Source organism: Silurus meridionalis, chromosome 13 (genome assembly GCF_014805685.1).
Source record: "Silurus meridionalis isolate SWU-2019-XX chromosome 13, ASM1480568v1, whole genome shotgun sequence".
In the NCBI taxonomy this organism is placed as follows: domain Eukaryota; kingdom Metazoa; phylum Chordata; class Actinopteri; order Siluriformes; family Siluridae; genus Silurus; species Silurus meridionalis.
The window spans coordinates 12,845,894-12,873,351 of NC_060896.1; the positions used below are offsets into that span (position 1 = coordinate 12,845,894).

The 27,458-nt window shown below is 37.3% G+C and overlaps 2 protein-coding genes across 2 annotated transcripts in view; one reads left to right on the forward strand and one right to left on the reverse strand.

The window, feature by feature from the left end:
* Positions 1-8,069, forward strand: part of st3gal2 (ST3 beta-galactoside alpha-2,3-sialyltransferase 2) — a 29,772-nt gene extending 21,703 nt beyond the window's left edge. Inside the window, exons 5-8 of the mRNA XM_046864157.1 lie at positions 5,237-5,416; positions 5,747-5,792; positions 6,980-7,099; positions 7,620-8,069. Coding sequence (XP_046720113.1) covers positions 5,237-5,416; positions 5,747-5,792; positions 6,980-7,099; positions 7,620-7,793 — 520 coding nt within the window. The 3' untranslated portion in view covers positions 7,794-8,069. The remainder of the gene's footprint in view (positions 1-5,236; positions 5,417-5,746; positions 5,793-6,979; positions 7,100-7,619) is intronic.
* A 2,220-nt stretch (positions 8,070-10,289) lies between these two features.
* On the reverse strand, positions 10,290-25,607 carry LOC124395556 (alanine--tRNA ligase, cytoplasmic-like). The gene is made up of 21 exons (XM_046864156.1): positions 25,470-25,607; positions 23,171-23,338; positions 22,773-22,961; positions 22,428-22,573; positions 20,214-20,405; positions 19,983-20,127; positions 19,748-19,893; positions 19,552-19,660; positions 18,112-18,262; positions 16,514-16,638; positions 16,095-16,239; positions 15,821-15,999; positions 15,580-15,693; positions 14,892-15,098; positions 14,521-14,705; positions 13,235-13,343; positions 12,943-13,056; positions 12,734-12,853; positions 11,631-11,717; positions 11,337-11,450; positions 10,290-11,080 (listed from the first exon to the last, which is right to left on the reverse strand). The coding sequence occupies exons 2-21, from the start codon at positions 23,312-23,314 to the stop codon at positions 10,901-10,903; spliced, it is 2,901 nt and encodes a 966-aa protein (XP_046720112.1). The 5' UTR covers positions 23,315-23,338; positions 25,470-25,607; the 3' UTR covers positions 10,290-10,900.
* Positions 25,608-27,458: the final 1,851 nt, after the last annotated feature.

Below are 27,458 nucleotides of genomic sequence, written 5' to 3' on the forward strand. Positions count from 1 at the left end.
GAAGATGGGCCGTGGATGGGTCTTCCAGCATTACAGTGACCCAAAACATACGGCCAAGGCAACAATCTGATGGTCTTGTAGCCCATTGTGCAGGTCTACATTCTTGTCCCTGACGTCTTTCGATGGCTCTTTGGTCTTGCCCAGTGGTGGAGAGGTTTGAATGAAAGAGGGTGATTCTGTGACTGGTGTCTTATATACAGCTCATGAGTTAATATTAATCTTAAAGGTACAGGACTAATTTGCATGTGTGGGAGTCAGAATTCTTGCTGGTTGGTAGGGGATCAAATACTTATTTTACTTGATCAAATGCAAATTAATTTATTTCTCTAACGTTTTTTTTTTCTTTTTCTGTTAAAATAAACCTACCATAAAAATTCTAGACTGTTCATTTCTTTGTAGGGATCAAATAATTATTTCCCCCACTTTATTTTTTCGGTCATTTGTCTTTTATATACTTTTAAAAGACTGTATCGCAAGAAAGCAGTACAGTAAAATCAAGAGGCGTTTAACCTTTTTTCTTCAATACCATTTAAAAGTACTTTGGCACATTGTATAATACCGGATTAAACCTTACTCACATAAAGCTTAGCAGTAATTGTAAAATCGCTACAGTCTGAACAAATTGCACACTCACCAATGGAAGTCCTATTTGGAGAGGATTAAATTCGCATTGGGACCTAAAGTCCAACATTTGCAGGTGCTCCACTGTGATTTCTGTCTCGATCAGCCATGTTAGTTTTTTCTCCCTCCTCCCCTGAGATAATTACACTCCAAAATGTCTACCATTCTTCAACCAACTCTGTGGTGGTCTGATAATTTTAGAACCATCCACATAGAGCTCTGTGATTTTGCAGCTTGTTGCGTTTAGTTTGCTTCAGTGCTTTCGGTTGCCTGGTGCACATAACCATAATCATCAAAAACCAAGTGCTTGATTTGGCAGGATGATTAAGAGGCTATTACAAAGGCAGCTAGAAATATAAAATAACTTTATATTTATAATATACAATACAATGTTAGTTTATTCATATGCTTCAGTATTTATCTTCAGTTTTATCCTGGTCAGGGTCACAGACAATCTGGAGCCTAAACCAGGAATACTGGGCAGGAGGCTTGAATACATTTGGCAATTTATCAGATGCCAAAGGGTACCAGACAAACAGTGGCAAGAAATCAAAGAACATAAAGGAAAACAACATTGCCACATGTACAGCAACCCCACACACATCTGAGCACAGGAAACTGGAGCTGTGAGCATGTAAGGTGAAGTAATCCTGTGCAAATATGGCAAAAGAAGTTAATGAAAGCAGCCAATCGCAATGCATGGATTTTCATTCTATACATTCACATGCACTGGCAAATGGTTACCACTTCTAAATACGCATCTTTAGAATGCAGCAGGGTTCAACCAATTCCGATAGTGATAACAAACCAGTTTGACTCCAGCTAAAAGCATAAAATTGCCCAAAAGCCTATCACACTCAAAAGTGTGAGTGTGACAGTTGAGTGAAAGCAGAGAACCGTTTTTACAACAGCAAAGAAAAAATGAGAAAGTCACATACAGAAAGCGTGATGAAGGACTGGTTTCAGAGCTTAAAGTTGAATTATTGGGCATTACCAAAATAATACCTCATTTTATATATATTCATGTACCACTCTTTTGTACTATTTTCTTTTTGTAAAATAAGATAAGACAGTCCAGCTCATCTATGCTATAGTCAATAGGATTAGTTTTTCACAATGATGCTTGTAAGTAAATGCTTAAACTTCTGGTTACAACTACCGCATCTGCAGTAGAAAGCTATAAATGAACATGGAACTTTATTAGTATAGTTTATGTTTCCATATTTTTGGCAGACATGGTGTTATATCCACTTTAATGGATCAGAAATCGTTAGATACCAATCTATTTTATAATACATACTTATATTATAATTATAATATTATAGTTTTAACCTTTTTTACCTTCTAACAAGCTTCCAGTAAAGACAGTATACAGAGTATACAGTAAAAAAAATAAACTACAACAACTATATTTTAAAGACTCTTTTAAAGCAGTAATTGTTTTGAGGGAAACATACTCTCTTAATGCATGAGCAAAAAAAAAAAAAAAAAGTTAAAATCCTACCATGGCAATGTTATATAAAAGGGCGATGTCTGATGGGGGGAAAAAAAACCCCAGAGATGTCTATCTAGAAGGTACTAAAATTATCAGCCTACTGTTGAGTCATCGAGAAACAGCAGGTAATTTGGAAAAGAATTTTCAAAGGAGAGGAAGGAGATACAGACACACATTATTTGATCCCCTGCTGATTTTGTGAGTTTACCCCCTCAAAAAGAAATGAACAGTCTAGAATTTTTATCGTAGGTTTATTTTTACAAAAAGTGATGCAATATAAAAAAATCCATTAAAACACATTTTTAAAAAGGTTATAAATTAATGTGTATTTGATCGAGTGAAATAAGTATTTGATCCGATAACAACCAGCAAATATTCTGACTCCCACACACCCAAATTAGTCCTGTACCTTTAAGAAAGTACTTCTAATATTAAATTGTGAGCTGTAAAAAAAAAACACCAGTCCATTCAAACCTCTCCACCACCATGGTCAAGACCTAAGAGCAGTCAAAGGACATCAGGGACAAGAATGTAGACCTGCACAAGTGTAACATCCAGTATGGAGAGAAGATAATATTGGTACACTTGCCGAAGACTTACTTCAGAGTATCCTTCACAGAAAACGCTGAGTTCTTAACAGGCTAAGAATTGTTTGCCTTTCCTTTTCTACAGCTGTGTACTGTAATGATTCTAAATCATGCTACCTGGCATCATGCTGAAACAGATGGGTTCCCTTCTGAGTCTGGTTCCTCTCAACGTTTCTTCCTCAGGTCATTTCAGGGATATTGTTTTTGCCATTATTGCTGGCTTGATCATTAGGGATTAAGAGCTACATGCAGATCTGAAAGCTGCTTTGAAGAAAAAGCTGGAAACTTTAGTAAGGGTTTAGTACTCTGTGGCAGGGGCGCAGCCATCATTTCAAAAGGTGGGGGGGACGAAATGTGTATTGTTACCTGTTTTTTTCCCCTCCACTAAAAAAGTGAGGGGGACGATTTAACTTTTTATAAAAAGTGCAGGGGACATGTCCCCCACGTAATCTACGCCCCTGCTCTGTGGCATGTATACTTAATGCACTAATAGTACACTGCTATCTTTTTCAGTTAACTCATATATTTATGATATATAACTTATAGTGATGATTCACAATCTCTTTCCAGTGTTGCTGTATGCTGTACATAAGATTAATTATGAACACCTTCTGCAGGACAAAATTCATTTAAAAGGTCAATAAAAAACAGAGGCTTGATTCTGGTATGAAAGGTTTAATAGCTTACACATGTTCCTGGTACACCTGGCTTAGCTGTAATTATTGGTACCTCAGGATACTATACAGCAAATAGGATCTTCTTCACTTTCCCAGGTAGAGCAGGGAAGATTTGAATAATATTAGCAAAACCGCAGCACAAAATAAATTAATAAAAAAAACCTATGGGTGTATATATGGAAATCCTGAATACAAGTGTTGAGTGTAGGTATATGTCTGCTTGCCAAGCGTATAATGAGTGATATCATCAGGCAGCTGGTATCAAAGGTCAGTTTTTGTTTACAGCAGGTATGGATTTAAATACAAATGCCGTATGGCTGAGAGTTTGTGTGCCACCCTCTGGTCCACATTGGAACAGGAGCACAAGACCTACAGAATCGCTGCAGCTCTTCTCTCTGCACTGCAATTTTATTTGGATTTCCAGCTGCCTGTGAAATAAATCTGTAAGAAAGCAGCCTTAAAATACTGACTTGTATGTTTTGAGAGCGTCCAGACTAAACAATCAGGTTGTAGTAGTTTGCTTTTTGTGACCTTATTTTGTATGCTTTAATCAAGGTTTGTATGCTTCTTTAAAGAATCTTAAGCCTTTACTGGCTTATCTGCTGGCCTCTTGCTTTAAACTTTTTATAAAGAACATGTTGTATAATGTTTTTTTCTGTCATGGCTTAAGAAGGTAGATTCTCCGCTTGATGAAAGCAAGAACTCTGCTTCTCGGAAAAAGGCTTTGACTCTGGGATAAAGAAGGAAAGCGTATAGATTATTTTCAGGGCATCAAATCCCAAGTCGATCAGTGCACACAAAGCTCAATTCATTTCTGAATCCCTTCACACTTGGCACTCGTGCTGAAATGGAAAATTGAAATTCCAGTAAACAGCAAAAACGTGTGCATTTTCAATCAGAGATAGAGGGGGAAAAACGTATGGTGTAGGCGAGGTGGCTTACAATTCAGGCAGAACGAGAGAGAATGATATGAAAGAATACATAGAAATTTGACCTGAGAGACAACAGACAAGTGTAAGAGACACATAGACAGAAACAGAACATGGATAAAGTGAACTGCTTCAGTCTTTGCTGTCAGCTGCTTTCTTTTTTTTTGGTCACTCTTACTTTTTCTATTTTTCTGCCTTATGTTTTTATTCATCTCTGCTTCTACAGTATTCTTTGTATCTCTCTTTGTTCAATCCTCCAATTTCATTGGATTTCCTCTTCTATTACTAGATTACAGTAAATCAAATATTAACTTTTTTTTAATTTTGTCACTTTTTTATTGAAACTATTAAAGCTTTTGAACTTATTTTAAGCCTTTCAAATTGTAGTCCAGATTTTACTCGCATTCAAAAATACTTGCCAATAGAATAATTAGACTACAAGCTTGAAATAAATGAAAATGCCTAAAAAAAGTTTAAATGATCTTACATCTGGTGTGTTGTTCCTATAAGAAATACTGTGTAAAATGTACTATAGTTCAAGATATTTTCACTTGCTAAAGATGCCTTTATTTTAGGCATTATGAAGCTTCCAGTGTAGGCTTTGTAATATTTACAGTCCTCTCCTGGAATACATCAGTGTTCTGGTTATGTCCATTTAGTCTTGTGATTGATTTTAAGGTGTGGTGTTATTTCTGGGATCCACTTACTTTCCAAATGGTCCTCATTTTATATTATTTTTGTCACTTTTTTGCTGAAGCTCATGCCAGCACAAGCATCATGTTAAATGGTTATTTTTAAGTACAGTCTTGTAAGATGGAATATGTTTGAGGGCTAGAATTTCTTTGCGCCAGTAAAAATGTCTGGTTTCACAAGTGCGCGCCTGAGTAAGCACTGCTTCAGTTCTGTGTTTGTATGGACTTTTGGCAGAATAAACCTGGCACCTACCGTGGGCTATGAAGAGGACGTGGGCAGCCACACCACCCACCATTTCATGTACCCAGAAAGTGCCAAGAACCTGGCTGCCAACGTCAGCTTCGTTCTGGTGCCCTTCAAGACTCTGGACCTGCTGTGGATCACCAGCGCCCTCTCTACTGGCCAAATCCGCTTGTAAGACATGAAAAACACATACACACACATTTTCCTGGCTACAGGCTTTGGTTTATTCTCAGAAATGGCCACTATTCTTCTCTTAGACACTTTTTTCTGCGGATCACATTAAAACTGCCTAATTTATAAATATTCCGACAGCATAACGTAGATACTAAGCAACTGTAAAACACTATGTTCATAAGAGTCTGTGAGGTGAGGTCTCACACTATTTATATTTATGTACATACACATACTTATACAGATACATTTCAAGTTAAAGCACATCATTGTCATTTCTCTTTTTAAATGTCATCTTTGTTTTTTTCCCCTCTTTTCTTTCTACTACAGTACCTATGCTCCAGTTAAGCAGTTTCTGCGTGTGGACAAGGACAAGGTAATTTAAACTCATTGCATCTCATTACACATTTTGCAGTGCTGCATCTGGGTCTCAGCACACTGCCAAAGTCTGAAAGGACATCCGATGATGCCCAGACCAATCACTTTATTATGTACAGTGACAAAGCATTTAATGACCTTTTATAAGGAACACATATACACTCGCTCATCTATGCCGTTATCTAGTCATGTGGTAGCCTCACAAAGCATAATATCATGCAGCAATACTGTCCAGTTTAAGAGTACTATGTGCGTACACAAGACCCAAATTCCAGTTCTTGGCTGACAGGAGTAAAACCTAATGTGGTCTTCTGCTCACCAGTTGTAAAGACCGCTTATTTGTGCTCTTGCCATTTCAGAGCAGTTCTCCTCAAACCATTCTCATCAACAAAGCATTTCCATCTGCACAATAGCAGTTTCTGAAATACTCAAAGCAGACCATCTGGTACTAACAAACATCAAAATCACTGAGATCTCATTTTCTCTTTATTCTGATGCTTGATATAAACATTAACTGATATAAACATCTGCATTCGCATCTTTAATGCACTTTTATGGATGTGCAGATGTGCAGGTGTTCCTGATAAAGTGGTTGGCAGGTATATTTTTTTATACACTATTCAGGACTGGGCATGGAGAAACAGTGGTTTTAAGAGGCGTGGTGATTACAGGCATAAACGATTTAGTATTGATGCACAAAATCTAATTAATCATTTCTCTGATTGTGTACTGTTTCTGCACAGTGAAATATATGTTGACAGCACAAAGGGAAATAGGTTAAGCATATCATTTTTCATAATGAATAAAATTTAAACGCAGCAAGTGTTTGGGGAAAAAAGTCTATAAATAAAAAATTTGATTTATCAAAGTCCATAAAAGAAATCCCATCATAATCACACAATGGCATCCTAAATCAATATCTAATCATGAGCGCCCTATGGAACCTTACCTTTACATAAAACATATTGCACTGTGCCATGCTCATGCACTCATTTGCATTTGCTAGACCAAGAGCTAGAACAGAACAGTACCTGGACTGGCTGTGCACCCCATATCAGCAGTAACATACAGTATATTGTGGGGGTTTTTGTTAGTGACTTGAAGGAGCTGTGAGATTTTATGCTTTTCCTAACCTGCATCCACTACAATTGTCTGACTGTGATTTTTTCTTTCTTTGTGGCACAGGTTCAGATCTTCAATCCGGCATTTTTCAAGTACATCCATGACCGCTGGACACGCCACCATGGCCGCTACCCCTCCACAGGAATGCTGGTCCTCTTCTTTGCCCTGCATGTGTGTGACGAGGTAAAGATCTACATGCAAAAATGTCTCGACGAAGGCTTTGGGTGGAAATATATTTTACCCTCACTTACGCCTGGCTGTACTATGGCTAAAATCTGATCTGTGAAACAAGTAACTATTAGTATGGAGTAATGCATCTTGTCCTATATGAGGTCTCAATGATGCCATAATAAAATGATTTTGAGTAAACTATTACACACAGAAATATATTCTACTATTAAAAGTTACTAATACTATTAAAAAAATATCATTCTGTGTTATCACCGTACATGAATGTCACTGACATGTTGCATGACTCTACAGTCTGGGCTAGAAGGGAACCAATCGCATGTGTTTATTCTGCATGCATGGCTGGTTCTATTTCCGCAATGAAACCTTATACTGATAACCGTAGATAGAAGCTAGTCCATTTTGACAAGCTGCTCCTCCTATTGTATTCTGTTCTCATCATATACAAGCTCTTGCTTCTAAAACAAGGCATTTAGAGGCTGCATGATCTGACACGTTCTCTGTTTCGGTTCAGGTGAATGTATTCGGCTTCGGGGCAGATAGCCGGGGGAACTGGCACCACTACTGGGAGCAGAACCGCTACTCAGGAGAGTTCCGTAAGACAGGTGTCCATGACGCAGATTATGAGGCCCAGATCATTGAGCGCCTGGCCAAAGCTGGCAAGATCACCGTCTTTCCTGGGAAGTGACTCTCAAAAACAGGTCTCAAAGCAGGCGTGGAGTGAGGAGCCACTGATCAACCAAGCACACAAGCCCAGTTCCTGCACACTTTCCTTTACACTCATAAACTAGTGGTGTCGGATCAAAAACTCAACCCACAGACCAAGACCTTTTTTTGCTGGTTTCTTTACCGTCCTACAAAAACCTGGAAGAGGAACTGAATGAACAAGGGACAATTGGCATATCGGCTTTCTCCTTTTCCTGTACAGGCGTTTTTATAGTATTAAAGTTACCGCCAGAAAGTATCTATCTGACCTTGACGGTCGTTACTCAGCCGACTGATTCCCTCCTCTTTCGTGTGCTCAGCCAATGATCAGCGTAATATGAGTTTAACGACTTTCTGGTTTACGAGATAATCACTGGCTTGAGTAGATCCAGACTGTGTGTTAATCATGCCACCCTGCATGATCACTGCAAGTGCCAGTTTACATGCCTTTACAGGAAAAAAAAAAAGGAGCATTTTTATGTCGTATTATATCTTTTATGGCCGAATTTGATCATGTTGACTCTGCATCACTGTGCTCTCACAGCCGTTCGAACAGTTGTTAGTCCCAGCCATGTGTTTTCATTATTTTAATAAGTAATTACCACAAACAGCTGATTGTACAGTGAAACGCTCGGCACCTTCAGATTATTCGTTGAACAGACACTTATTTACTTCAATGTACCAGTCGGTGTTTAGACGTATATTTGTAAAGCACATTTTAAGCAGTGTTACTGGGGGTTTTTTGTATTGTCTGCAGCGGTAGAGATGAAAAGTCTCTTTTGCTAGAGCCGATATGTTTAGTGACAAAGATAATGACCTGCTATCTGCACATCAGAAACTAAAATGTATTTTCTATGACCACTAAGAAAGATAAAGCTGGATGTTTTGAAGACCGGTGGCATCAGCATGTGCCATGCTACTTGAGGCTAAACTCCTTGTTCATTTGGATTAAACCACGTTTCAGTGCAATTAGGTGTTTAGGGACATTATAGGAGAATGTTGCTGCAAATAGTTCTTTCAATTTAATGCAATTTTTTTCTGCCAATCTTAATTTTTTTTTCTTTACCATTTGTCATGTTTAGAGCAGTGCTCTATGTGAACAAAAATAGTTTCAGGGTGCTCCATATTTCCTGCTTTGACTTCATATTCAGGTACAGTAAACCCATGTTTTTGAAATGTAGACCTAAACAGATGCTTGTGTGCCTTGTCCTTGCTGTGGAGACGTCCTCCTTGCAGTGAAACAAAACAAAAAGTGGAGTCACAAACCGAGCAAAGTCTTACTGTGCATTTTTAGCCCATCTGCTCTTCATCACTTACACGCAAACACCTGTGATGTCAGTTTACCCTCTTACTGTGCACTTTTTTTTTTTTTTAATACGCACACATTTCTGAGGTATTGGTTTTTTTGTTTGTATTTCCAACAAACCTCCTACACTCGCTGAGCACTGTGCCTTCAGGACCAGGTCGAACTCTCACCTCCATCTGCTATTAATCATTAATAATTCCTCGTTCTTACACCATCTGAAAAGGAAACCAACGTCATAGCTGAAACTCTGAGTTTTGATGCCTGCGAGGCCACACAATTATGGTTAGTAGATTTAAGGTTTGAGACAGAGATGACATTTTAATGATGCAGATGTTTACTTCCTTTCTACAGGTAGAAATGCTTCTTTAAAATGATGTGCAATTCATCACCAAAGAACCCCATGAACAACAAAAAAAGGCAACTTTTATGGAAATAGGCTAAAAACCCATCCAAAATCCTCACATAAAACGATGTTTGCGAGAGCGGAGGGTTTTGTATAATACACTTTGTAGTCTTCGTTCAGTCGTGTTTCAAAGATGATATTTACATTTCTGGTGGTTTGACAGAAAAATTGCACCAATCAATTATATTGCACTTTGAACTTTTTGGAGTTTAATCCTCCATATATGATGTGTTTTTAAACACCACACTGTCTCCTTTTCTTCTCATCCATCACCTATAGATCTGTGCCTGACTCCAGAGTCGTCTCTGTTCCTTTTTACTGTTGGGGGTAAATGTTGAGATGCAGCTCTTTTGGAAGACTTGAGGTTTTGCATTACAGATTGTTGCGATTTTGCGGGCAAAAGCCTCCCTGTCCTAACGTTTATAGCAACCTAAAACCTTTCAGAAGAACCACTGACAAACACGCACTGTACATATCCTCCTGATATTTTACTGTGCTTCTTAATAGAACGCCGACTTGTTCATGGTGTAGTGAAAGTCGTTGGGTCAATGCGCTCGCCCTTTCCTTTTCCACCCTCCTCATGTGTATGTGTAATTATGGACTGTTTTTATCTTATGCTATTGTAACAAATAAATGAGCATAAAACAGTTGGTGTACCTGTGTAATAATGCAGTACACCATCAGCAGGCTTAATTTAATGCGGACAAAAGGAAGCAGCTCAGCCTGGAAAGTTTTGGTGTCCTAATAATATTGAAGAAATGCAACAGTAATCAACTCCATTGATCCCTTTTATTCCAGTATGTAAAATGTTATTCGAAATCTACAGTAAGACCGTTTGCAATTTCAAGTGATTAAAGGTCATTCCACAGAACAAGTAAACACCTCGGTATCTCACTGATTTTAATTCAGTATGTCTCACTACTTCATCAGCAACAAACAGCTGGCTCAAATATGGGGCATTACCAATTAGAACCACCACCCAGAATTGGAAAGAAAGATTATTTTCTAATGGTGACAGACATACAATGAATATTATACATACAAATGCATATATATATTAAATTTGCAGTGGTTTTAGTACAAAAGTCACAAGAGGGCTGAACATTCATTGATACCTTCTTGTGTCAAACAATGCATTATTGGCCAATAGGAACACCCGTTTTTTTGCATCTAAAGTCTAGGTGAGAGCTGACTGGACGGTGTAATGTTATTTCAATTGTGCCATATTGCCCTCGGTACTTTCCAGTACTTGCGCAAAAAAAAAAAAAAAAAGGTGTCAATAGCTTTCGAGATGCAATTTGGTTTTGTGAATTTCAACAGACAGCACTGCATTACTCTAGACAGACTAGAGGATTTTTTCCCCCCAAACATTCAGAAGAATCTAGTTTTGCTCCAGTTTGAGTTGGGCGAATTCGCTGGCCAGCTTCAGAGCCTCCTGGATGCACTGAGTGTTTCTGCCTGTGGCCTGAGCAGACATGTCTTTTCCACCCCCTTTTCCATCCAGCAGAGGGCACACCTCCTGAACCCATTCGTTGGCTTTTAAGCCCTGATTTGCAACCTCCTATACAGAAAAGTGTAACAAATATATAACTTTATTCATTTAAAACATTAAGAAGTATCAAAATATTCTTTATATAAAAAATTTTTTCTTTCATTTTTAGTTTAACAACTAGTCTCTCACACACACACACACACTATATTTATATATATATTAATGTGTGTGTTTGTCTGAGGAGCCTGGGCAGTCTAATAGCACATTTCTGAAATGATTAAAACAAAACCCTTCTGAATTTGTGTTGCAGGTTGGCACAGTTTACCTGTGGAACTTGGCAGAGGCATATAATCTTGCCAGCTTCACTGTCCACAGCAAAAAGCATGGCAGCAGTCTGAGGGGACTGAGTCTTCAGCAACTTCAAGGACTCGTTCAAAGCCTAAACATATATTCAGAGAGAGAATATTGCCAACACTTTTGCAATGTAATTTCTTTGCAGATTACTGTAAAATTTGATATTTTATGATTCATGAATCTTGCTACTGTAGTTTGTTCAAGGAACTGCTCATATGCAATACCCAATGTTTTGCCCTGTTTAAGAAGACAGACAAAACAGTACCTTTGCACTAGCTCCACTCTCCATCTCCATGATGAGAAGTGGCTGGTTGGGATTGCTTTCGATGACCTCTTTCGTCTTCTCAAGAACCTAAAGAAAGAACGAAAAAAACGTTCACACAACAATCTCTAGAATCAATAGAGAAACAAAAAGTACATATTTTTGATACCACATAATTGGAATATTCGATAACTGCACGAAATGCAGAACTGCAGACCTTCCTAGTAACGTGAGTGGACATACATATGCAAACAGTACAAATATTGATGCTCCAAGGGTTGAAGATTGGTGGTTCTAAGATGAATGGGATTTGAATATCCAAGCTCAATTATGGATGCAGAGCAATTCCATTCTATTCTACCATGGTCATTGTGTCCAACAGCAAATCATAATCAGTCTTAACGTAGCCAAGATTTGTTTACAAGGGAAAGTTTTTCCAAAGTGCTTTGGCTACATGTTCACATGCGGCTGTTAAACTCCACAGTCTCTTCCAAAAAACCAGAGAGCTTAATTTATTCTTCCTTTTTACTTAGTCGATAAGCTCAGGAAGAGTCAAGAAATCTTTTCATGCCAATGACATTAAAAAAAAGAATGATCAAGTGGGTTCATTCTATTTTTGTTGTATATGAATGTATATAAAAAAATATATAAACCCTTATTTGTAAACCTTATTCCTTCATTAATAAGAAACACCTACAAAAAAGGTCAACAAAACTTATTCAACCATAAAAAAATCAATCAAACTTTGAGCCTTATATGTAACTAATATAAACCTTTTTTGTTTATAAAATTAAACAAAATGGCCTGAAAATATATATTATGTTTCTTTTACGATATGTATTTGGGCTCAATCAGGGTTATGGCTCTCTTACTGTTGTCAAAAATACATTTTAAGTTCACTTCCATTCCTGTGTACACTTCTACCTTCTTACTCAACGAAGCAAACAGCACTGAGTGGAAGATGTACCACAGTATAATTCAAACAGTTTCTGCATATGTAAAAGCACCTTAGAAAGACAACACAATTTAAAGCAGTGCACTGTGTAATACTATTCACTCCACTGAGTAGAATAGAAAGGAGTAAAAAACCCTCATCATTCTCTCACCCTCTTCTGCACATCTGCTTTGCTGCTACGGTCCAGGTCATCCATGATCTTCTTCAAGCCCTTCAGTTTTTCCCTCATTTCATCTTTCTGCCACTGGGAGATCACTGCAGTTCCTAATGTCTGGAAAAAAATCACACATTAAAGAGGACAGGATGCATTCAATCTTGTAGGAAGGATGTGTAAAGACACGAGTTAACTTAGAAGCTCACCTCATTCAGATCAGCTATTTCCTTCTGGATGTCTTTATTGGGGGCAGTCTGAGTTTTTACCTTCTCAGCCATAACAGACAGAGACTGATGCAGAGCTTCAGCTTTCCTCTGGGCCTGTTAACACGCACCTTGTTCATTAGTGCACGCAATTTATCCTGATACAACTTTACACGCTTACAGATTGTGTGTTTACACCATGTGTAGGAAATCAAAATAAAGTTGTAGGCTAGTTTAATTTATTGTATGTAATTAAATACTTTTATTAAGTTAAATAATTTGAGAGTTGAGTGACCTTCTGAGCCTCTGCTCCAGTCACAGCCACAATTCGCCTGATCCCCTTAGCAATGGCCTCCTCAGACACGATCACAAACTGGGCAGCATGCGCAGAGTTCTGCAGATGCCTGAGATAACAAACATGGGTCAAGATCGAGATCTTTAATTCATGCAAATGTCCATGATTTATGCAGATCAACCTGACCTGAACTCTGTGATTGCACCATGTCGCTGGCACAGACAACCCAATCCTTTTTACATAAAACTACAAGAACCTATTATGGCATAGCAATTTATCAACAACTATTTATATAGATTAAAAAAATTGCCATATTTAATAATTTAGAATCACATTTCTTGTTGTGGAATGCCAAGATGTCACCACTTGTTTATAGCTTTTATAACAGATTTAAACAATAATTTAGTAATCCTTCCTTTACTCTGTTGAAGATATAAGACATAAGACAAAATAATACAGCTCTAATGTTGCTAAGAAACAAGAATGCTCAAAGCTTTCTGAGGGAAAAACCTTCCCAGAAATACAAGAATTTTACTTTCCAAGAATAGCTTCATTTCTGACAAACTGATGACAGTGACCTGTTATAGAAAATGCATAGCATAATAAATTAAATCAGCCCATTTCCTCCTGCCATCTTAAAAAGCAAACCAGTTTCCATTTGTCATATGCAGATATAAACTGTATGGCCACATCACTTGTGGGCCTTCAGTAAACTGTTCCCACAAATTAGACACACACAGTTGTATAGAATGTCTATGTTGTAGCATTACAATTTCCACCTCACTTGAACAAAAGCAAAACATGTCCCAGCATGACAATATGTAGACAAAAATGTGAACAAAACTGACTGATCCCAAAGATGTTCATTTGGGTTGAATTGGCATGTGAAAGGCAAATTCTCAAGCCACAATACTCAATATCGGAATAGAGGTTGTTCTAAAAGCATACAAGAGACTAAAAATGGAATATATGGATCCAAAACCTTTTAAAAAAAGGGTTAAAAAAATTATGTAAAGTGTATGTGTGGTTTCAATGTTTATCATTACATATTGAATTCAATGCCTTATTTTTATTTGCGGCATTACATAATTACATTCTTGATTTAGACCATTTAAGAAAAGAAAAAAAAAAAAACCACAACACTGCATAGTCCTTATGTAGAAAAATATGAAATTACCATTTGTTAATAAATTTGACTTAAAAGCTAATATATCAGAATCAGCCATTAAAGGTGGAGCTAGCTAACTAAAGTGCTGTTTGCAAGTACAAAAACACTTTAAACTTACGTTCCACCACAGAACTCAATGGAGATGAGTGATCCTGCAGTGCTGTTTGGGTCGGCCAGTAGATCCTCCACAGGGATGCCGATGGACACAACTCTCACAGGGTCTGGATATGTCTCATCAAAGACAGCACGCAGGCCCTGGATGGCTTTGGCAGCTGCAAGTGAGGCCTCCTTGGCGTACACTAGCTATTCAGAAGAAAATACAACAAATGGTTATGATGTTTTAAAAGGCTTGGTACCTGAAATATGACAAATACGACATATATAGTGAGTACTACATACAAAATTGCAATTTAGGTTCTGGGACTGGTTTTAAAGTTATTGAGATTTAAAATTGGATGTTCTTTCTAATAGCACTTCAGATTGTATTACCTTGGCATCCTTTATCATATCGATTGCAATTTCCTCAGTGCGGCGCACTTCCTGTGTGCTCATAGCCCCCTTGGCGGTAAAGTCAAAGCGCAGACGGTCTGGTGCCACAAGGGAACCACGCTGGTCTGCTTCACCAAGCACTGACCTCAAGGCAAAGTTTAGGATGTGGGTGGAAGTGTGGTTGCTCATGATGGGCCTGCGGCGAGCCTGAAGGAACCCAAGAGCAGAACATATATTTATACTAGTCTTCATGTGAACAAAATAAATATATAAATAACTGAAAAACATACAACAAAGTTGGTTGCACGAAACGCAACATTTCTCAACTTGAAAAATCTTTTAAATGTAACCATTACCAAACTAGTGTTTAAATGGGGAGCAAAACCTCAGGTTTGTACTAAAATGAAAGTTATTATAAACCATATATAAAAAAAAATCAATCTATAGCATGCTGCAATAATTATACAGCCAGTCACTTTATCTGTTGGTTTCACACTAGATGGTATTTTATGTGGGGCCAATTCTGATTTTTGATTGTGGAGAGAGGAAAAATCTTATAAGGATAAAATATCCTATAGCTGTAAGTATAATTTTGATGTCTAAATATAAATCTCTAAATCTTAAACAGTTGTCATTGGAATGCAAATAAATTAAATAAATTAATAGATCTAATATGCTCATCTCTTACCTCGTCAACATGCAGAGTGAGACGGTCTCCAACCTTCAGCATGCCATAGACAGTTCCAACATGAAGCACATACCCTCCACGCACCTGAGTGTTCTTCACTGTAAACTCCATCCTCTGAGACATACACATTACACACAATCAAAGTGCATAAGGTATCGATATGTGGAAACAGCTGCTTTACAATTGTATTTTATTTTTTCAAACAAACACCCCCACACTCTAATTTCCCCATGTGTCTTACATCCTCTGTGGAGTCGTTCTCACGCAGCATGTATCCCTCATCAAAGGTCTGACCACCCTGCTCTGCGTAGAAAGATGTCTGATCGAGCACCACACCACACTCCTGCCCTGTGCTCACCTCATCCACGAATGCACGCTCACGCCTCAGAGCGAGCACCGTGCCAACTGTCTGCTCAAACTCTGTACACACGGACCCAGAGACATATACTTCTTAAGTACATAATCACTACTCATGCACAAAACACACAGACTGATGTGTAGCAAATGTTAATCACCATAGTTGCCATTGGCATCAGAGGTGTAGCGGTATTTTGGAGAGTCATCAGTGGCAGGGACACCTTTGTTCCTCAGCTCCTCAATGGCATAAATGTCCAGCATGATATGGTCCGCATCCCCAGCACCTTTGCCTTGTGACTTCAGCTAACAGTACACAAAGGAGAGATCATTTACAGCTCATTCAAAATGCTTAGCAGTACAGTACTAACAGACTGTCTCTGGCTGTGGTGATAATTGTATGTACGGTTTCTTAAACACTGCGTTAAACTCTGTCGTGTTTAATAGAACCATTGTAACAAACAGGGACACCCCATTGAAGATCTCATGTTTGGAGGAAAAAAATGATTGCAATTGCTACTATCAATTGTAGGCACTTGTTTTCAGCATTACCATTACCCAGCAACATTAGCATTCCAACCTGTGCAGCTTTCTTTTCCTCCTCAAATGCAGCTAGGTCCACTCCCATGCCTTTCTCTTCTGCAATGAGGACAGTCAGGTCCAGAGGGAAGCCATAGGTATCATACAGTAGCCAGGCAGTGTCCCCTGCACAAGATAAAAACAAGAATGTATAACTCTAGCTTTCTAGCGTCCACTGGCCACTCTCTTATGGTTGGACAAATTGATAATTCAACTAAATCTTGCATTTTGACAGCTGATCTGTGACTGTAGACTAAATTGATTAGTCATGAATGTCATTATGCCATGTAGTGTTTCAAGCACTTCAATATGTTGTCTTTAGTTAACATGCAGATACGCAGCCAGAACAAGCCTTAAAACCCCCCCTTTTTTTTCCCTAAAAGATGATGTCAAAGTGTACTACTTGTGTAAATACTCAGACCACCTGATTTTTGTCTCTTTTTCCAAAACATTCACAGCAACATCCAATTGCGTTTTCTAGAGTATTACATAGTGAAGTTAAATTAGTATTCTGGGGCTATTTTTGGTAACTGATACACTACCAGTGCATATATCCACTTAACTGTTATACACAATATCTTTTGATATTATATTTAAAATCAAAAATTAATAAAATCTTACTCATACTTTAATTTTATACAAATTTTGTTTGTATTCATAGTTCACTCCATTCATGTTTCCTTCAATGGTGTGGAATGCCAACATACTGTTTGCAGAGGACCGACCCTCCTACCTCTGTTCTTCACTGTGGTTATGATGTTCTATGCTTAACCCTTTTTCTGCAAATATGTTAAGATGAATTATTCCCAAATTGCACTATTTTTGTGACTGACCAGAGTATATTGTAACAAGGGTTCTGAATGTTATTCTGTTAGTTTGTGCCAACTGCAACCTATCTACCTCAGGATTAGATAGATTGTGATTTCTAAGGTGTTTTTCTGCTTAACACTCTAGAGTGGTTATTTTAATTATTGTGTAATATTTTTAAATATATACTATAATATATATTATATATAGTATATTTTAAATAGTGTTCAAATACTTTTTTAAATATTTGTTTTATGCTTATAAATATGTACATACTGATATCATTTTGTTTATTATTAAGGTCTAAACTAATTACGACTGCAATGAGAACTAGGTTTTAACAAACAGAACTTCAGCATTTATAAGTATGGCAAAACCTGGTCAATGATTTTCAACCTGTGGTTACAGGTATATAGACCACTCTGATAACTAGCAATTTTGCACCTTTTACTTGTTAGTGAGGTTAATTACAAAAGTTTGCTCCTGCTGGTTGTTATTAATATGCTGTAAGAATATAGGAAATATAGAGAAAGTTTAGTTAAATCGTAATATTGCACACATTTTGACATTAACACATGACTGCCTTATCTAAATTATTGTTAACCTATTGAAGTACATAACAACAAAGTTATCAGAGTGGCTCAGTGTTGTCTCTGTGTATGTGGCCAAAGAATTGATTCAAAGTGGATTTTAGTGTGAACAGACTATGCAAACAACACAAGCTTTGAACACACATTTCACTTCAGTGAACCTCAAAGTTTAACTGATTTAGGTTAAACTAGGGTGACAAACCGGGAAGGGTCTTGCTGTCGCCAAGGTTTTGGATCTTCCTATCCAGGATGCGTCGCCCCCTGCTGAGAGTTTTAAGAAACTGCAATTCCTCTTCATTAATGACATCCTTCACAGAGTCCGGGTCTTTCTTCAGCTCAGGAAAAGCATTTCCCTGTCAGGAGAAATTATATAAAATTAGCAAAAATATCACAAAAACAATATAAAAAAAGTTCTTGGATGGAAGCAAAAAAAATAAATAAAAAAAAATAAAGACAAAACGTATCACATTTACTGTTGTCACACTACACTTATTTGCTCCATTTAATCCTATTCAAAGCATGCATAAACTGGACACAGAAAAAGCAAGCTCCATGCCACAGTGTTTCTCTGAAAGTCTAGTGCAGGTGTAACCAACATGGTGCCCGCGGGCACCAGGTCGCCCGCAAGGACCACATGAGTCGCCCGCGAGCCTTTTCTAAAAAATAGCTTTATCCTACCTTGTTAAATCATTGTTGATAATTATTGTGAGAAATCATTAACATGATCAGTGTCTTCACATAGATCAGGGGTGTCAAATTCAGTGTCAAATCTAACCCGACGTTTAATTATATCTAAGAGACTACGAGACAAAACATCAGGAGAAGATGAAAACCCTGAATGCAGAGCAGAAGATACAGAAAGTAGAAGAGTTAAAGAAGAATCTGACATTTCAGCAGACGTTTTTCACCACAGCAAAATCACAAAGTGAAGCTGGTGTGAAAACAGAGGAGAAATCAGTCACATCGGCCGGTTATTTACTGAGGGAGAGTTTCTGAAGAGCTGCATGTTGAAGCTGTGAGACGTCTAGTGTTTAACAGAAGATATTTTTATGGAGAGCAAATATTTTAAGTAATTTAAAGTTTAAGATTATTTTTTTTATAAAAATGGCATAAGAGCAAAGAAATCTGATTGTTTTGATTTGTTGTTATTTTAATGTTTACTTAAAAGCACAATTTGTATTGATTTGTTCAGGGTTTTTTCGCAGCATGTTCATATTTCTAAATTGTATAATTTTGACAGGAGATATTTTTATGGAGAGCTATTTATTTAAAGTTTAAATTGATTTATTCTGGATTAATATTCCTGTCTGTTTTTATTCACATTTATGTTCAAAAAACATTGTTTTAGTGTATTCGATAAATGTTTATCCTGTTCGGCCTGTGCAATTGAGTTTGACACCCCTGATCTAGATGAATATCATTAATTATTAATAATAACATATAATAAAAGGTAAATTGAGCAAATTTATGTATCAAACTGGTAGCCCTTCACATTAGTCGGTACCCAAGAAGTAGCTCTCGGTGTCAAAAAGGTTGGTGACCCCTGGTCTAGTGTGACTGCAGCTTTAGACCAAAATCAACAGTTACACTAAACTAGTGGTATCAAAGTTTTCTCTCTGTTCATTTAGTTATGCGTTCTCACCAGTGACTGCACCACGACATCCACCAGAGAAGCAAAGAAGCCCTTCTGAGCACCCAGCTTCTCATGAGCATATCGTACTGCACGTCGCAGGATCCTTCTTAATACGTATCTAAACGCACATAAGAAAGTTAGAATACTACAATCATGAATTATGCAATACACCCCAAGTATACTTGAGTATCATCAATAATCTCACCCCCTTCCAGTGTTGTCAGGTCGACCACCATCAGACAGAGCTATGGTGATGGTGCGAGCATGGTCAGCCAGGACACGGTAGGCCATGTCAATGCCATCTTGGTCTTCTGCCCCAACTTTGCCAGTGTAAGGCCTGGCTCCTGTGCCCTTGGCACCCAAAAGCAAACATGATTGTTAAAATGTATGGAAAAACACAACTGTAACCTGTACACAAATCCTAAAGATGCGATTTATACCTTCTGAATAGCTTCAAAGTAAGGAACAAAAAGATCAGTATCGTAGTTTGACATCTTGTTCTGCAAGACAGAAACAAGTCGCTCCAATCCCATTCCAGTATCAATGCTCTTCTTAGGAAGAGGCTTCAGCTCTGTCTCAGACTCTCTGCATGGGAAATTCAAAAGGTTTTACAAAATTTGTTTTTGCATCCAAATGTTTGTGCACCAAAAGTCCAAGTGCTTTATTTTTACCTGTTAAACTGAATAAACACCAGATTCCAAATCTCCAGCACATTAGGGTCATCCATGTTGACAAGATGTGAAGCGTCCCTGCCTCCGATGCGATCGTAGTGAATCTCACTGCAGGGCCCACAGGGACCAGTGTCTCCCATCTCCCAGAAATTGTCTTTCATATTACCTGGAAGGATTCGCTCCTCTGCCACCCTAACATACAGAAGAAACACATAGTAGACATTAGGGCTGCAACAACTAATCAATAAAATCGATAACGAATGCCGTTATTGATTAGTTTGGCTGCTTAGTGTGACGGCAAGATAAAACTGGTGGAGAGTACAGGGTCAACCGGGAGCAGAAAAAGTCATCCAAGGCACGGGAGCATTTTATTTTATATTAATATTTTATATTAAACTCAACAAATAAGAATAACCTACAAGTTATGCAAAGCTGAGCATGTGTGGCATGGAAGTACCACAGTGATGCATAAGCACATAAGCACAAACAATGGTGTAATGGAAGGCGAAACAGCATGATAAGAAAAACTGTATAACTTCGGGACAGTCGCACTAAATCTGTTCTGTCGTGACTCCATCAGGTTGTGCAATCACCTCGCTCATGACATAGTGATGGATTCAATTTAATCTGTGCGAACAAACAAAATATAAAAGCAGCAAATAACAGCAGCAGTAAACATTTCAATTTTTTGTGACTGCTGTGGTTTTCAGCAAATGTTTATGCATTTGTACACTAATATATATATATTTTTATTGTTTTTTTTATCTGTTTTCAAATGTGATTTATTGCGGCTTTATTTCCCTCAAATAGTTTTCAATGTTTGTATATTTAATTTATGCATATATAATTTAATTATTATACAAAATTAAATCTATTATATAATCTAGATGCTTATATCTTCACAACTGAACAAAATGTCAGAATTTTTCCTCAACAAAATTGTCAAAATTATGTTGTATCATATTTGATATCATTTTAAGCATTGTTGTCAACCTGCTAGCTGCAATTATGATTAAAAACAATTCAAATGTTGACTTTTTACAGAAAAAAGTTGTTTATTTTTTTACAGAAACAACCCAGCACAACCCAGTTGCACGCCTCAAGAAGCAGCCATTATAGGCTTTTAAAAATGTCTAAAATAAAAATAGTTAATTTAGCATTTTTTAATGTACACTTTTTTACATTAATATTGTTAGTTGTTTTATATAGTTAAAAAAATCTAATGCAACTTTTTAGTTAAAAATGTATCATCTGATGAGATATATATCACTATAGTATACGGATGATTGAAATAGCAATAAATAGTAATAAATAAATATATTTATTTCATAGTGTATAATATGTCAATTGTTAAACCAATGCATAAACCAATGCATATTCTTTTTGCAGTAAAGTGCCACAAACAAAATTCCTTTGCAAAGTTATATTTAAAAAAAAAAAGGAGATAAATACAGTGCCTCATTTTCAGGCATTGTAGACGTCATTATATCATTCATTGGATTTGGTGTCTACTACTGACTCTTTTTTTTTAGCTCTATTACTTGTAATTCATGTCAGTTTTTCTAATCTGGTGTTCCTGTGTTTACTGTATATTTTAAATGTGGTGCAGATGGTGACCTCTAGTGTCTAACAGTGCAATTACATTAGATGCACAATTCATATTTACATATTTAATATAACTTGCAATTTGGCAAATATTTTGCATAGTTATGTCACAATGTAGCAAGACAGTCCTAGTGTATGCGGCATCGATGAGTAGATAAATATACCGTTAGTGTACACAAGTGTCTGTACAAATTGTTCAGACATTTAACTTTTACTCTGACATTTAATAATCAGAGTAAATACTAGCACCATGGTTACAGCAACAAAAAAAAACATTTCATGAAGAAAACACTGATACTGATAATCCATCTTATGTGAATGGTTGTCATTTTGCCTTTCACCCCGATGAGCCTGGGTGTGCTTAAAAAAAAAATGAAGTCTGCTAATCTTACTTGTAAGAACTGCATTCCTTGCAGTTGAATTCCTTATATTATATGCCTTCAATTGTTAAAGGATTAATCCAAATGTTTGTGCAGGGTGAGGTATTAAACTTAGATGGTGACAAAAATACATGTGACTGACTGCAATTTGATGAAAAACATACATTTAAACAGTGTAGTATTTGTTTCTGTCATCTAGTAAACACTTCTCTTTTACACTCACTCTTACCCTAGATCAAGCCAGATCTGCTTGCATTCATTGTCACAATCAAGGCCTGCATCATCATTTCCTCCAAAGTAGGTGAAATACAGACGCTCAAGAGGGATGCCGAGCTCCTGGGTCAGCAGCTCCAGAGCCATCTTACAAGCCAATTGCTAGAAGAAAAAAAAATTAATGGCGGTCTAAACCTTGTAATATGTTCAAAATATCAATTGTATATCATCATAATATAGTAAAGAATAGCAAAGATATTCATGCTGGATTCTATTTGATTAGATTAGTTCATGCAGATGCCATACTCAACACTGTGTCAGATAACTATTATTGCTGCCCTGCTGGGTCTCTGTGTCTTACTTTAAAGTAATCTCCAAAGGACCAGGAGCCCAACATTTCAAAGAAGGTATGGTGGTACACATCTTTGCCCACGTCATCCAGGTCATTATGTTTACCACCAGCGCGGATGCACTTCTGGGTGTTGGCAGCACGCTTCAGTCTGGCCATGGGGTGGGATGGGTCGATTGTGTTTAGGAAAATAGGTTTGAACTATAAAAAGAAAAACAAAACCTTCAACTGTACTTTTGCCCCAGGAACAAACTGTAGACATAATAGACTACAATTAAACTTTTCTTTACCTAATGCCTGTTCGTACACGCCAAGCTTCTACATTCAAAAGCGTTAATATTATAGCAATTATAAAGCTTAGAAATCCATTGACCTCTAATACTATATTAACAAGGGTGTGTCGGTCTTACCTGGTTCATGCCTGCATTGGCAAAGAGAAGGGTTGGGTCATCCAAGGGAATGGTGGCGGATGAGTGCACATACTCATGCTTATAACGCCGAAAGAAGTTAATAAACTTCTCACGGATTTGAGCAGCAGTCAGTGAAGTGTCCATGATGGATGGGTTGTTCAAAGAGGACTAAAAAAATCAGAACATTCAGAATAACAATTTATTAAAAACATTTCTGCCTTCAAAAAACACAACTTCTTAAAACATTTAGCCATGCATCTAGGGAGGGTGAAGTCATTTTAGAGCTGCCGTGTAAAAAGCTATTGTAATAGCCAGTCAAACAAACTAAATTCTGAAAGGGCAAAAAATGCCAAACCCTTTCATTCATTCCTCTTACTAAATTCTGTTGCTGCATTTACTCCTATTTAGCTCAGACTAGAAACTAAAAACACAAAAGAACTTCCCCTTTGTAATATTTAAAATACATTAAATAAAAGACTTCTGTATGCTGGCTCCAACTTCACCCGACTTCTCTACTACAATTTAGAAAATGTCAACAAAAAACCCCCAAAACAAGTGAACTTAAATAATGATCAAAAGGACCTTATACAAAATAAAAGTAACCTATGCCTTTCAAAACATCTGACTCCTATCCTATGGGTGGAACAAATATCATCGTCTTGGGAGGCTCCTCGTGGCAAACAGCTCTTGTATCAGCAGCACTAATTACATCAGTGTCGCTTCCAGGACTACTAAATAGTAATACCATTTCTAACGATAACCTGCCTAAGCGAAAAACAAAGTAAATTTGGTACCATTAAAAAACAAAACAAAACAAAACACATTCCTGTACTCAAGGCCTTTAATCAAAGTGCAAACGAATGATACACAACACTAACATGCAACCTTACAAAATAGTACTAACAGGTTTATACTGTTAATGAGGCAACAACATAAAGTGCTGTAGAGAAATAATGCGTGACTGCAAGCTTCCAGCGCAGACCACTTCCACTACTGAATCTGGCAGAGTTATGAAACTCATGACGTTAGAAGTCACAAGGGCCTCATGCACTGACTGTAATCTTGTCAAGTACTGCAAATATTATTTAAAATCAACCAGGTGGAGTTAAACTCAAGTCTTTTAAAAGGGGATGCAACATATACAACAAAGTAGTCCAGTGCTTCAAGCATTTCTTAGACAAGCTGAACTGGTCTCAGACCACACATTCTGCACAAACTGATGCTTCACCTGACACCATGTAAATGCTTTGGCACAGAAAAAGGCTAGATGGAGAGCCATGTGGATGACGACACCTTAAACCTCCTGGAGGCAGGCAGGAAAGGAAAATGAGATTCCACCGTTTCACATATGCAAATGTATTCACTATTGACAATTTAGAAATCCTTATGCTAGGTCTAAAGACTTTAATAAAAAAAATAAAAATAATAATTTTGCAAATGTTCGCAAGTCCTCTGCATTCTTTAAGGTTTCCCGGCTCACAAATACACAGGTTAAACGATGTGAAATAGTAGGTTATTCCCTCTGTCACTAATAAAAACAATAATAACCTCTGCCTTGTTTTAATCTTCTCTCTTATTAATTATATAACAAGTAACAAAAGAAAGTCATTCTGTGACTGTTCCCTTTGCATCTATTTTCAGATATTGTTTTGCTTATGTTCGTAAAAGAAAATGATAGTATTTTGTATTAAACTGATATTTTATCAGTGTATGTAATCTCAGATATGTAATCTGGCGTCATCTGGAGACTTTACAGGATTCATGCAGTTCATTCATCTAATGCATCAGCATTTGGCCCTTCCTCATATGCATGTCCTAAAGGTTAGTGATCCTTAAAATGTATGAACATAATAAAGGTATACGACAGAGTAGACTTTATTTCCTAAAAAATACATAAATATAAAGCGGACTGATCTGAGACTAATGGAGTTCCAGTTTCATGTTTACTGCATTGGAGTGATGATCAACCATGATTTATCTCAACAGAACTGCAAGAAATCAGTAGCTCATGTTTTATATTAACAAAAAACATGAATTACGCCAGGATGCAGAACCACACAGAACACAGATCTAAAGGCGTGTTTTACCTATTTATTTTTTATTAAATCCAGATTCGTTGTCTTTAAGCTAGCTCGTAAACTAGCGTTAGCTTTTCGACACGCCACGAGAAAAGCACTTGCTATGCGTCATATTTCAGTTCAGCTTCAGTTGTCGGATAAGAACCAAACGGTAATATGACTTATATAGAAATACACCCAATATAATAAGAGAAAGAACGTATCATATTAGTGTATCTCACCGAAATGCTCCCAATAACCGCTTCTGCCTTCACACGCACACACTGCTCAAACACGCCGGTACGGAAAAAACTATGGTGCAGGAGGCAGAGCCATGTTGCTTTCCCATTGGTCAACCTGGGGTTCCGCCTTTACTTTGCAACGATCCTATTGGTTCAAAGAGCTGTCAATAATGGACAACGTCAAGTTCATTTTCATTACTGGATGATGCAACGTGAAACGAAGAGTTGAGTCATATCACAAAACAGTGAGACGCTCATCACTGTTATTGTTTTATAAAATGTAATATATATGAAGTCATCACGCTCATAATCAAAATACTAATCCTAATAAAAAACCTAGATTAACATGAGGAAAAAAAGTCGGAACGAGCTATATACTGCACACACACACACACACACACACACACACACACAGTGACTGGTGTGATAGCTACATCGTACAATGTACAATTACATTGTATTCAATATGTATTGAAACTATACAAACCGGTTGCAGGCATGATATATATTTTTAAACCGGCCTGAAGAAATGGCAAATTAGTTATATTTATAATAATACATATTTATAATACATAATGTCATAACATTATGACATTGCTACATAATGGCCCGTGAGTGAATAACATTTATTATCCCTGCATTATGACTCCTGTAACTGGGTGGGATATATTAGGCAGCAAGTGAACATTTTGTCCTCAATGTTGATGTGTCAGACGCAGGAAAAATGGGCTGAGCATCTCTAAAACTGCAGATCCTGTGGGGTGTTCCCGGTGTGTGTGTGTGTGTGTGTGTGTGTGTGTGTGTAAAGTTATTTTATATATTTACATCATTTATATTTTTGCATAAATGCTATTTGATAACAAAAAAAAAAAAAGAAAACACTAAAATAAACATTACATACATACATTAAACGCAAGGTGAGCCACTGTTGGCGCACAGGCTCTTTTCCTGCTCTTTGACTGATAAACTGTTTCTTGGATTTATTTTTTACTAAACATTAGCAGCTGGAATCCGTTTAAGGACTCAAATCCTTCTGAATCACTCAGTGAACTGATCCGAGTCTCACGAGTCCCTCGAGTCACTTCAGTCAGTAGGGATTCTGCCTGGTTTTGCCATGAAATTCCACTAGAGGGCACTCACCGAATCCTTGGAAATCACCGAATCCGTGCACTCAAATCCAACAGATCGTCAGATCCAGCTGTTTCGCTACGCGCAACGAACCTGAATCCCACGGTTCAGGTGGATAAGCCAGGAAACATATATGACCCGCGAAACTGAGCCTCTTGTGTTTCTGACCATGCAGGAATTTTCCTGAACAACTCAGTCAGCTACTTATTGCTACAGTTACTGGTTACTTCACCACTGTTATGTAGACTGATCATTTTATTTAAAGCGGTCACCACGTAACAATCAACGTAACAAGCATTCTCCAATGACTCCATCACAAAAACATGCAGTTACTGAAATAGACTATCAACGAGTCAACTGCATTAATGTTAAACCAACGTGAACCAACATAACGTGCCCAACATGTGACAAATATTTCTGGTGTAATGTTAAATAAAGCAGATTACAGAGCACTACTTTGAATCTTGGAAAAGCGAAACAGCTGCATTTTGTGTCATAAAGCGTAGGGCGTATTGAATCAGCCGGATCCGAGTGACTCAGTGTGTGTGAGAGAGATTCATGAGTTCAACGATTCGGTGGATCCTAAAGATTTAGAGTGCCCCCTCTAGTGGAGGATGATGGCAAAGCAGGCAGGAATCACTATTTGCAGCATCGAGAGAGTATGGATCCCAAACTCTATATGTTACATGATATGATTTTATATTGATCAGTAGCACAACGTTTAAAGCACTGCTATAATTAAATTAATCTTCTGATGGTCTAAACAAAAGATTACGTATCTTAATATTATTACTTCTTACTTATTATGATTATTATATATAGCACAGTGCACCCTTCAAAGAACTGTGTCTGCACTGCAGT

Bases quoted from the DNA above. Each gene is read 5' to 3' on its own strand.
- LOC124395556 (XM_046864156.1), bottom strand. From the start codon at position 23,314: ATGGACACTTCACTGACTGCTGCTCAAATCCGTGAGAAGTTTATTAAC. The intron at 19,894-19,982 runs GTATAAATCGCA...TTGGGTGCCAAG, and splicing joins ACTTTGAAGCTATTCAGAAG to GGCACAGGAGCCAGGCCTTA. The intron at 13,344-14,520 runs GTAAGTTTAAAG...TTGTTATCTCAG, and splicing joins ATTGAGTTCTGTGGTGGAAC to GCATCTGCAGAACTCTGCGC.